This window comes from Theropithecus gelada, chromosome 1, assembly GCF_003255815.1.
Source record: "Theropithecus gelada isolate Dixy chromosome 1, Tgel_1.0, whole genome shotgun sequence".
NCBI classification, from domain to species: Eukaryota; Metazoa; Chordata; class Mammalia; order Primates; family Cercopithecidae; genus Theropithecus; species Theropithecus gelada.
In genome coordinates this window covers 102,562,778-102,575,362 of record NC_037668.1, presented here as the reverse complement: position 1 = coordinate 102,575,362, position 12,585 = coordinate 102,562,778, and the positions used below count along the sequence as shown (strand labels likewise).

Below are 12,585 nucleotides of genomic sequence, written 5' to 3'. Positions count from 1 at the left end.
ATCAGTGGCTCAGCAGGAGACAGATGGCTCAAACAAACAGTGTAATTAGAAAGTGTTTAATAAACTATTTGCAAAGAAGTAGGCAGGGCTAAGGAAATCCAACTAGGGATGCTAAGCATGCTAGGGTCAGCATGTCAGAAGCCACAGCACCCAGCCTAATGGGGGAACAGAGGAATTGGATACCAGAACCAGCTGCTAGTACCTGTAACTGAGAGAGGGCTTCCCAGAAGGAGCTGTGGACTTTGGTAGAGGGACCTACCTGGCCCATTATGACCCTGCAGGGTGAGTCAAGGAGAAGAAAGACCCTAATCTCATCTCCTGCTAGTGCCTCTCACTGGTGGACTCCAGCTGCAATCCTGAGGTTAGTGAGTGTAGTCCCGAAAGGAGTGACCCCCAAAGTCTAGGTCAGGCCAGAGAAGGTGAACGGTAGATCTAGAGAGACAAATGGAAAATATCTAGCATAGAAAACATATCCAATTCTATATACATTTTCCAAAGTTGCCAGTTACATTTTTTTAATTTTTGTTTTCCTAGTATTTCAAGGATGCCGTTGAATAAATTGTAATGCATTTCCTTTCCTCTTTTGTTTGAATTATACTGTCGCTTTTACTTCAGCACCAGTCTTAAGGCTGAAAAGATTCAGAGTAGAGTTTATATAGAAGACATTTAGACAGAAATGAGTCCATTCCAATAATATCCTTTTAGACCCCTAAAATAGGAACATTATTCAACGTAACATTCAATTGAGCAAAGCCACTGTATGAAGAGCATAAATTAGTTATTGTCAGCAAGTTTGCAGTATGAATAAAAATACAGGAATGTAACAGAGGACATCTCCTTTGTCTAGAATACTGTATAATTGTGGCATATAGTTATGTAGAGGACTTCAACACCATATGTTTTAACAAATACTTTGGGTCATAAGGGTATGTATAATGGAAGGACATAATTAAAGTTTAATCTGTTCAGTAAAAAGGCACCATTAATTACACTAGGCAATTTATTGGGTTATTAATTGGTTCTGGAAACATGTCAAGATACTAATTTAAATGGAATTTTTCCCTTAATTGTCTAGACAGCCCCTCGACCATATACTGCTCCAGGAAATATGCAGCCTCCAATTCGATTACAGCCTCTTCCCAGTCACCCTGCAGTAGAAACTGTTCCAAAGGTAACTTCGAGGTCCAGATCAAAAACCTCATTGCTGGAAAATGAAGCTCTGTTTCCCATTGGGGTAAATGTTATTTTTGTGAACAAATATATTTTAATTTTTGAGTAGATGATTATAGATTAGAAGGTATTAGATTAGAATCTACACAGTGAAAATTATATTGTATATGTATAAAACACTTACTACATACTTGTGATTAATTATGTCTTACTTAAATGGGAAGGCCTATAATTTGTGTCATTGAGCAAAAAAGTAAAGAACAGATTGGTAATAATGTATGGTGATTTCTCATTAGTTTACAAGGCTGATTGAAAAACAAAGGGGAAAACTTTTCCGAACCAGATATGACTTCTATCAGAAAAGGCCCAGTGTTGACTTCCTCCAAATTTTAAATGCATGAAACCTAGAAAATGAAACTTTCCAAGAATAGGTTTGCATTTGCATGCTGACTTACTTTCCCATCAATGATGAAATTGCTTCAAGTTTGACTTTTTAAAAAATGCTGAGTTAATCACACATAGGAGCTTGATTCTGCTACCCTCTCAAGGTTATATCTCAGATAATTTTCCCTTATTTAATAGAGCACAGGAAGGAGGTATGGTAACCATGGAATATGAGTTACTTAAATAGGGAGGAAGAATTAGTACATTCACTAATTTGGAAGGTATTGTTAATTTTTCTAACATGAAGAAAATTTTGCCAGCTTAAGAAAAAACCTGCGACATGAGTACAATTGTCATTATGTTCAAAGGAATGATTATGTTTCATTTCTTAAGAAACATAAGATACATGAAATTAAGCTATTTTTATTTTTAATCGACAGATAACCTTGACACTAAGAAATTAATTCAGACAAATGATTGTGTTTCACAGTAAAAGTATAAATACAACACTAAAAATAATAATATATTAATCCACTTAATGTGCTTTTCAGTTTCTGAAGCACTTTTCATAAATCTTATTTCAGTTAATTTAATAATAGTTTTCTAGAAACCAAGAGAAATTAATCCAAAAGTGGTGGTGCTTTATCTAGGGAAGACTACTTACAGTTGGGCAGGAACTTATTGAGTCATATGTCAATTAGTTTGACACTTTCTAGGCTCTGGTCTCCACTTTGAAGGCCCAGAGAGTTCCTGTGTTAGCCAGTGTCTGGGAATAGTCACATCTTGTGAGACTGTCCAGGCTAACTAAACGAACTCAAAACAAGCTCATTTTTCTCTAGATAATAAACAAAAATAGGAAACTCAATGGTATTCAGGAGCTATTTATTCACCAAGAGATGTCATAGTCAAAGCTTATAGAAGTGCATTATCCCCTAGTAGGCAGACATATATGAGAAGCCAAATCACAATGAGAAAGTTGCCTAGTGAGCATGGAATCAGAATGAGGGGATACAGTGTAATAGAATGTTAATCATATAAGGCCTAGACGGCCTGATACACCCGTCTCACCTTGGGAATGGGCTAGCCAAAGGTACCAGAAAACTCAAAAGTCTTTGGCTAAAACCCTCTTTATCCTCCAGCGGTAACTTTGACATTAGGACTAGAAATATTCAAAGTCCAATGGGTAGGATTTCCTCTCCCCTAGATAGTACTCGGATGGGTACTTTCCATGCTTGCCAAGGTGATTATATTCATTTTTAAGTTCCATAATTATTAATTCTACTTTGATCAATACTTTGTCCCATTAGATACGTGAACACCATCAATCAGGTATTATTTAAGCTCTGCTGGCTGGGGAGCAATTTTTTTTTCCTTTAATGTGACTCTTCAAATCTGTTCTGAGCCACTGGATAGATTTACTAATTGAATCTTTACAGGGCCTTTTCCTGTTTCAAGTTTTTGGGGTATGTGTTATTGAGAGCAGGCAGCTAATGGTAGCTCTCATGTGCTGACAAGATTGAGATAAATTCCACAATAATGTCAACTAGCTAAACTCACTTTTCATTTAGTAAATATTTATTGAGCATTTACGATGGCCTAGGTACTGCTTTAGGCATCAAGATAGCCAAAAGTAACTTATTGGAGCTTACAGTGTGATGTTCACAGACAAAGTATACTGTGATTATGTCTTATCTGTAATTTTTTTCAATGGCACTGATGATGACAATGATTTAATATAAAATCGGACAAGAAGCTCCTAAAGAAGAATAATACTCTGTACAGCGCTAAGCATGTAGTGAGCACTCAGAAAACTCTTATTGCTTTTTAAAAGAGTAAAGTATATACATGTTGAAAGTACTTGAAGTTACAACAAATAGAAGTAGGTTGAACTTTGCTAAGTAGCAGCAGTGAGAGTCTTTAATTTAGGCAAAAGTGATTTGGTCAAAAACAGACTGGATGAGATGCAAATGAGTAAAAATAATGACTTGATTGAAAATGAATGTCCTTAGAATGAGAGTTTCTCATATATCATTGGTAGAAGTAGAAATTAGTACAAGTATTTGTGAAGGCAATATGCAAGTATCTATCACCATTTTAAATGAACATGCTCAAGCATTTTAACAAGTAGGAATTTATCCTAGGAATACACACATATGTGTAAAGAAACAGATTCAAGAATATTTTATACTGTTGTATTTGCAATAGCGAACAACTGGAAGATACCTAAGTAATAGCGTATTGTTTTACCTTGTTGTGTTATATTAAAGTACATTTAAAAAGTATAAAGCAGGGGCCGGGAGCGGTGACTTACGCCTGTAATCCCAGCACTCAATCTTCACAAAGTCAGAAGATTGAGACCATCCTGGCTAACATGGTGAAACCCCGTCTTTACTAAAAATACAAAAAATTAGCCGGGTGTGGTGGTGGGTGCCTATAGTCCCAGTTACTCGGGAGGCTGAGGCAGGAGAATGGTTGAACCCGGGAGGCGGAGCTTGCAGTGAGCCGAGATCATGCCACTGTACTCCAGCCTGGGGGACAGAGCGAGATTACATCTCAAAAAAAAAAAAAAATGTATAAAGCAGAATTATTGCACTGGCATGAAAAGAAGTCCACAATGCTGTTGAACTAAAACAAGCAAGGTAAAGAACAACATGTTAATGTTTTTGAAAAACTGGTAAACCATTTCCAAACAAGGCATGCAATTGATTGATACCTACACAGAAATCATTTTGTTTTAAATCCTTAAATACAAAAAGTTCTAGATTCATTGATTTTCTTGTCCGTATTATTTTTCACTTATTTTTATTTTTTTTATTACAATATAAATGTACTCCATTACAGAAAAAATGGAAAATACAAGAAAAGCAAAGTTAGAACATGACACAATGCAATATCAACCATTCTACCAATTGTGAACTCCTTGGTGAATATCTACTTAAATCTCTTTCTGTTCATATGCTTTTTTCAATCAAAATATGGGCTATCCATGCCCTTCGCTTATAAGTTCCTTTTGCTCATTTAGCAATGAGAGATATTTGGAGAGTGACTTCTCTTTCTACAAAATAATTTTTCACCAATCAGCATATTAAAATATAAACTAAGTTGGTCAAAAATTAATTAGAAATTTTAAAATAAACATAAGTACAATATAAATTTATATTTTAGAAATATAAGTAAATTTTTGCAAAATATATAAATCTACTTAAATATTCCTTAAAATTTGGAAAACTACCTCAGGTACACAAAAATTACCAATTTGTGAAAATTCAGTGACTCACTTATACCTGACAAATGTAATTATTGACTATACCTTTGGTGTTTTTTAATGATTAAAATAATACATGCTGATTAACCTCTAAAACAGTATGAAGGTATATCCCTAAAGGCAGCCCCACATTCAAATTTTTTCAGTCATTGTTGTTTTGAATCAGAATTCACACATAAATTATTTAAAAGAAATTTATGGTCATACCATATGAACCTTTTCATTTCAGGATAAATAGATTCATGTTATTTTTGTTTAAGCCCAGTGAGATCTATCATATGAACAAAGCAAGATTTAGTTAAACACCCTCCTATTGATGGACTTATATGATGTTACATTTTGTGTGACTAACTTCCTTATATATATATGTGTGTGTGTGTGCATATGTGTATATGTATCCTTACACATATTTATATTAGTAAACTTGTATGGTTATCAGTGTAGGATTTATTCCTACCACTAGAATTTCTAGGTCAAAGGGTATGTACCTTAAAATTTTGATAAATATTTTAATGCTCCCTCTGTAAATATGGTAATAATTTACTCTAAATAGTACATGAGTTATTTATGCTAAACAGTACATGCCAGTTTGTTTACAGCTTTGCAAACCCTGCATATTCTGATACCTAGATGCTTGAAATCAGAATGTGAGAAAAGTACTAATTTCCTATTGCGAAGTGGGCTAAAGCTCTGCTTTAAAGCACAACACTTCAAACTTCTTGATTTTAAATTGTTTAATTGTGTTGGGTTTAATGGATTGTTGAAGAAAAACCCCAAAAGTACTATAAAAAGTCATCACTTTATGTTATTTAAAAAATATAACACATAAGGTTAGAATTTTATGAATATTTAATTTGCTGCAGATGCTACAAAGTGTCATTTTTCAGCAGACTGGAGTGTTTTGAGTTTGTCTATTGATATCAGTTGTGTTTGCATGCAATGTCAATCATTTAGGCTTGTCTTTAAATTTGGGTTACATTGAGTCACTGATTCTGTTTCATTGCTTCTTATGTGATGAAATATGATTACAGGGCAAGAAGGCAGTGATGAAGTTCAGGAACTCCATAGGCAATTCACAGAGAATGAATTCATATCAACTTCCAAACATTAACAGTTACATGATGCCTATTCCTCCTCCACCACCCCCAAATGGGAAAATCACAAGAGAAAATAGATCTGAAACATGGAGAAGGAGAAGATTTCGTCCAACCACTGCTCCAAATGGCTTAGAACCTCTTTTGACCAGGGTAATTATGGAACACATTTTTCTTTTATTAATTCATCACAGATTACATTGCACTATTAGATTTCTAGGTTTACAGTAAAAGAATTTGGAGGAAATTGCATGCAAAATATTCTGTGTAAAGAAATACAATTTTATAAGTAATCTTGAATGGATCTGAAACCAAAGACTTGAGTAGTTCAGTTGCATAATGAGTTTAGCAAAATTAATAATAAAAGATTTAACAACTCTTGTGGTCAAATTTAATTTGAACAATACGTATTTCCAAATAATTTATTTCCTTAAATGCACCGATTCAATCACATGTTGTTAGAAGTATCTTAACATCTAATTTGTAAAAATTGAGAAACCTTGATATACCTAAAAAACATAATATAGTTTATTTTTAACAATTTATGGCAAATTACTATATCATACCTAGAAAAAATTATTTCAGTGTTCTTTGAAGAGATTACAGTTTGTTGTACTCATTTCCTCAAAATACTAGTAGAAGAAACAGTTTTAAGGCCTGTTGGACTTTATAAACATACAAGCTAGTAAGAAAGCAAAATAGCTCTTCATTTTTATTACGTTAAATATACAACCAATAGCGATTAAATGAAAGTTTTGTGATTGGCAAATGAGCTGGGTTAACATTTCACTGGATGACCATCAAGAAGTGAAGTGTCAGCATGCACATAGAGTCTTAAAAATCAACCTCACTTTCAGGACCCTTATTCACCCCATGTCCACATCTCACTCCCAGCAGCTGTCCTTACCTCTAACCTTCTCAAAAGAAGGGGACCATCTTCTTCCTACTTGCTTGAATTTCCTTCTTTCAACTCTACTTTTACCAATTCTCTCCCTTTGTTGCTGTCTTTGACAGATTGTTTTCTCTCTCACCCCCAAGGCCCACCCTTGCTCTGTGTCTTTGATCAGATACTCTTTCACTGTTGGTGGTACTTCGTATTATCTGTCATTCTCTCTAATTTGGATTTGCCACCTTCCTCTAATATTCATCTCTGTCTCTCAACATATCCAGGCCCTAGATAAAGGAGCAAATTCTTTCCTCACATGATGTAGCCTTAGACTTCTGTTTTATCCTGTTCTTCATTAGTAAGTTCTCTATAGAGCCGTTTACTGGAGCTTAGTCTAACAACCTGAGGCAACTCAACCTACAACAATATTCTTGCTCACAATCTTATCTACTCTTGGTCTTATCTACTTGCTCACAATCTTATCTACTGTTGGTCAGCTGTAATTCTGGGACCTAGACTGGAGGAACAGCTCAGAATGAAAGAGTCTGGAGTATGTTGGCCTCATGGGCAATAGAACCACAGAATGCTTTTAAGGTTCCACTCAGGAGTGGCACATGTCACTTACACTGGAATGCCATTTGGCAAGCCCTTGATCGAGACTGACCTCAATGGAGTAGGAAGTATCAGTCTCTAACAGAAAAGGGCGGTAAATATTTACAACAATAATAGAATCTACCACATCCACTCACTTAATTTTTCACTCTGCATGCTGGCATTGGTTTCCACCTGGCCAATGAATATGCTCTCCAAAGGTGTGGCTCACACTTAGCAAAAACAGTGACTTACTCCTCATTCTCAAACACTTGGGTGGCAGGATTTGATTTTCTGATGTTAAAATGTAACACTGGGGTACATTCTACCTGTTCATGCTCTTTAAAAAAACAAGTTTAAATGTCTCACAAGCCACAAGAATATATAAAGTCTTATCTATATATACAAGTTCAACAACAATAACCAAGCAAGCACCATGCACTCACTACATCTTCACAATGAACTCTACTATCATATTAAGCAGGAGCCCCCTTTTTCCTGCCCCATCATTCTTTTTTCCAGAGCAACCGCCACACTGACTTCTCTGTGAACTATGTCCCTGCTTTTCTTTAGAGTTCTATCGCTTATATGCACAAAACTTCAGAAATAAGCTCAAACCTAGCATTGTAATGAAAGGACACGATTTCTAGAAGAAAATAAGCTGAATAGAATCTTTGGGTCACAGTCTGGGTTTGGTTTTTAAACAATTTTAAAAGCCCCTTCTGGGGAAGTCAGAGTGGTCAGGTCACGAATGTGTCAAGGTTTCTGGTGAGGTCCTAGTGTGAGTCAGACACTGGATGTCCAGCAGGAAAATGACCAGGGGAATGGGCTTCTGTAGCTGGGCATGGAGGAGGGAGCAGCAGCTTCTTCATCCCAGGGTCATGACAAGTGAAGCACAAATAAGCAGCTGAGCCAGGTTCCCCTGGGATTCTGCATTCAGGTTAGAAGCACAGCATGGTGTCAGCACGCATGCTGGCTTTGACAGACCTTATCATGTCTGTCTCCTGAGTCACAGGGCTTCAGTCTGACTTACTCTTTTTTTTTCCCCCAAGAAAGAAAACCATTTTTCTCTCTTTTTGGAATCTCTATTTTGGGAATGTTAGAACTACTAGACTGATGCTCTAAGATTCTTAGCTTTTCTCTCCTACTTTCTACCTCTTTGTCTTTTTGTTCTACTTGCTGAGAGGTTTTTTCAATTTTATCTTCCACACATTCTACTGAGTTTTTTCTCCTGCCATGTTTCAGTTCTAAGAACTCCTTTTGTGTTCACTGAATGCTACTTTTAAAATGCATCTTATTCTTGATCTGTATGATTTTAACTCCTTGGTATTTGTGGAGACTTGCTTTGTGAGCTAATATATGTTCAGTTTTGGGAAAGAATCATATTCTTTAAATGTTGGAATTAGGGTTCTATAAATGTCCAATAGATAAATGTTAAGTATGTTACTCATATTTTTATATTTGTAGACTTTTTATGTGTTTCATCTCTTAGTTCTTGAGTTATAATGAAAATCCATTCTCTATAATTATGGATTTGTCAATTTGTCTTTGTAATTACGCCAAGTTCTGTTTTGTATATGTTTAGAAAATCTTCTTATATGCTCTCAGACTTAAGATTATTTTAATCTTACCGGTGAGGAGATCCTTTTTGTCATATTACTTTTTGTCTTAAAATCTATTTTGTCTAATAATACTTCTTATTTTCTTTAGATTAGTGTGTGTGTGTCTGTGTATGTGTGAGTGTGTATGTGTGTACTGTATATGGAGAGTTGACATTTGAATAACATGGGGGTTAGGGATGTCATTACTCTGCACAGTTGAAAATTTGTGTATAAACGTTGACTCCCCCAAAACTTAACTACTTATAACCTACTGTTGACTGGAAGCCTTACCAATAACATAAATATTCAATTAACACATATTTTGTACGCTATTTGTATTATATATGGTATTCTTACAAAGTTAAGTTAGAGAAAAGAAAATGTTATTAGGAAAACTATAAATAAGAGAGATTACCTTTATAGTACTGTACTGTATTTATCAATACCATAAGTTATGTCTTCTTTTACAGAAGCCTGCTAAAATGTGGATAGTTTCATATATAGCTTTTATAAAAGTGAAAGTACAGGCTTCCAAATAAGAGCCTACTTAATGGTTATGTTTATCTATTTTAAAAACCAATAACAAAGTTTCCTTTTATTTTTTGTACATTTTTTGAAAGAGAGGGCAAAAAGTTTATGATACTAGTTTGGGACTTTTCCATGAAAGCCCTCTATCTACCTCCTAGGTACCAAATGAGCCCTGTGCAATTACAGATGCCCAATTGATAGGTCCTACTGCTCCTCAAATTCAACATGGTTACAACTTAAGTCAGTTTCTCCATTCAGTCGCCTTATTTCTCTTAAAGCACAAACTTTTGTCCTGTAATTTGGCCTCAAAATCTATAATTTCTTTTCCTTGTGCATTGCACATCCAGCTAGTTGCTAAGTTCTCTAGATCAGAGATGTCCAATAGAAATAGAAGGCAAGCCACGTATGCAATTCTAAAATTTTCTAATAGTCAATTTAAAAAGATAAAGAAAAACAAGAAATAAATTTTAAGATTTTAATTATTTTATCAAGTATATCTAAAATATCATTTCCACGTGTAATCAATATGAAAAATTTTAATTAAGTATGGTATGTTTTCTTATACTATGTGTTTGATATTCAATGAATATTTTATACTTACAGCAAATGAGCTACCTTTCAAATGCCTAGCATCCAAATGGGGGAAATGACTGCTGTCCTGGATGGCACAACTCTAGATGCCACCTGAACAGTGGCTCATGTCTCTGACAATCCTTTTTCATACTTACTGCTACATCTCTAGTTCAGGGGCTTGCTAACTAATCTCTTAATGGAACTATGGAACTATTGCAGTCATCTATATACTTGTCCTGCCTCTAAATGAGAACATAGCTCAGTCCAGTTTTTATTGATATACTAGGCAAGTGATATACTAGGTCCTGAGGTTACCAAGATGAGTAAGACTAAACTCTTTCTCTCATAAAGATTGCAGTCTAGCAAGAGAGACAGATATATAAACCATGATATATTGTGTTGAGTACTATAATTATGATATAAATAAAACACAGTAGAAACACAGAGGAAAGAAATATTAGTTCTGACTGAGGAGATTAGAGAATGCCTCATAGAGAAGGTGGCATTTGAAATGGGCTTTGAATGATCAGTAGGAAGTTAGCAGATAGAACCAGGGAACTGAGATTGAAAGGCAGGAAGGGAAAAAAAGAATGAGCAAAATTCATCTCATTTTTATTAGATTCTACATAATGGTGCTAAATTAAACTTTATGGAAAAATTCTCAACATGCTCCTCTGCTGCTTGAAACCTTCACTAGTTGACCCTTTCTTAATGAAAGTAGGTATATCGTTCTGTATGGCTATTTTAAAATGTGGGTTTTAAAAAATTATTCAGGTTTGGTGAGACTTACAGATTAAGAGACAATTGCCATCAAAAAAATAGATTGTTACTCACAGTTCCCAAGAGGAGGGGACACACCACGTGCATTGGTCAGGGATCCATCCAGAATAATGTTTGCCAATCTGGGCATTGGAATCCAGCTAAATTAATAGGTAAAATTAACCATCACAAGGCTAGGTGCAATGGCTCACATCTGTAACCCTAGTGACTTGAAAGGCTGAGGCAAGAGGATTGCTTGAGGTCAGAAGTTTGATACCAGACTGGCCAACATAACAAGACTCCATATCTAACACCTGTAATCTTAGCTACTCAGGAGGCTGAGGCAGGAGGTTGGCTTGGGCCCAGGAGTTTAATACTGTAGTGATTGCACCACTATGATTGCACCACTGCACTCCAGCCCAGGCAACATAGCGAGACCCCATCTTCAATAATATTAATAATAACCCTTACACTACACCATGCAGAGCCACACAAGGAAGCACCAGAGTAGATTAGGAAACAGAGGGAGTGGGGAAGGAAATGTGAGCAGGAACCCTTATTATGATTTCTGTGGGAAGGAATAGGTGAGGTAGATCCTGAAAAATCTAGAGCTCTGATGCCTCTGTAAGGATTGAGGTGTTTCTGGGCATGTTAGGAATAAGCACGAGGTAAGGTTTACACAGTAGTAAGAAAAATGGCCCAGAAGAAAGTGAAAAGAGAAACCACACTAAAAGCAAAGTGGGAGGCAAAACCAGCGAGAAAGAGAAGAGAAAGAGAAGAATATATGTAATGCAGTGCTGTGAGGTTTTCATACAACCAGCTGCTCCCTAAGTCTTTGGGATATGAACACTCTTCCTCTGGCTTGTGTCAGATTTTCTCTGTCTAGGGCCACCAGCATCAACATGGGGATTGCTACTCTTTATGTCCAGGCTGGTTTTGTATCAATCTTTATCAAGGAATAGTCACCAAAGTTGGTGTTTCGTTTAACAAGACACTGTGAGTCAGTTTTCTTGTTCTGGTAACTATTGAGTTCCTATAAATGTACCAAGCTTCCTATTTAGGGTGGAACCCACCTACTGTAGCTTTATCAGAATATGGAAAGGACAGAATATGGAATGCCTAATTGTTCCATGTCTGTGTCCAGTTGGATCAATGTTAATTCGGTCCTTACTAAGCGTCAGCACTGGCAAGTTACTGGGGGCATGAAATCAGTAGGATGTCATCCTTATCTACTGAGAGAGAGATAATACAAGGAAATAGTTCCAATATCATGTGACTCATACAATTATAGAGGCCTGGAGATTAAAAGTAGTTGATAGTCTTTGGGCCACTACAATCTGTTCAGTTGCCAGACATTTAAATGTAGCATGAGAAATTGCAATCACTGGGAGATAGTAGGTGTTAGAAAATATAACACATTTTATGTTGTCTGGGGAATGTTGGAACTTATCCCATGAATAATGGGAATCACTGGAGGGCTTTAAGCAGGAGAGTCACATGATCTATTTAATAACAATAGATCCTTCTGATTTCCAACAGGAGGGAGATTTTGAGGGATATCAGACTAGAAGTGGGGAGACTAATTCGTAGGGTGACCATACTTCTCAGTTTTCCTGGAAGAGTTCAAAATTCTGCCCTTTTCTCCCCATTTCCTAATTATTAATAACACTTCTTTCACTGTGTGTCTAAGTTTGGATGATAAATTTCATGGTCACCGTACTTGGTGTCCAGAAT

General features: G+C 35.8%; 1 protein-coding gene across 1 annotated transcript in view; it reads left to right on the top strand.

Annotated features, from left to right (window-relative positions):
* Positions 1 to 12,585, top strand: part of ERICH3 (glutamate rich 3) — a 110,173-nt gene that overhangs the window by 34,364 nt on the left and 63,224 nt on the right. Inside the window, exons 6-7 of the mRNA XM_025397188.1 lie at positions 1,076 to 1,234; positions 5,851 to 6,066. Coding sequence (XP_025252973.1) covers positions 1,076 to 1,234; positions 5,851 to 6,066 — 375 coding nt within the window. The remainder of the gene's footprint in view (positions 1 to 1,075; positions 1,235 to 5,850; positions 6,067 to 12,585) is intronic.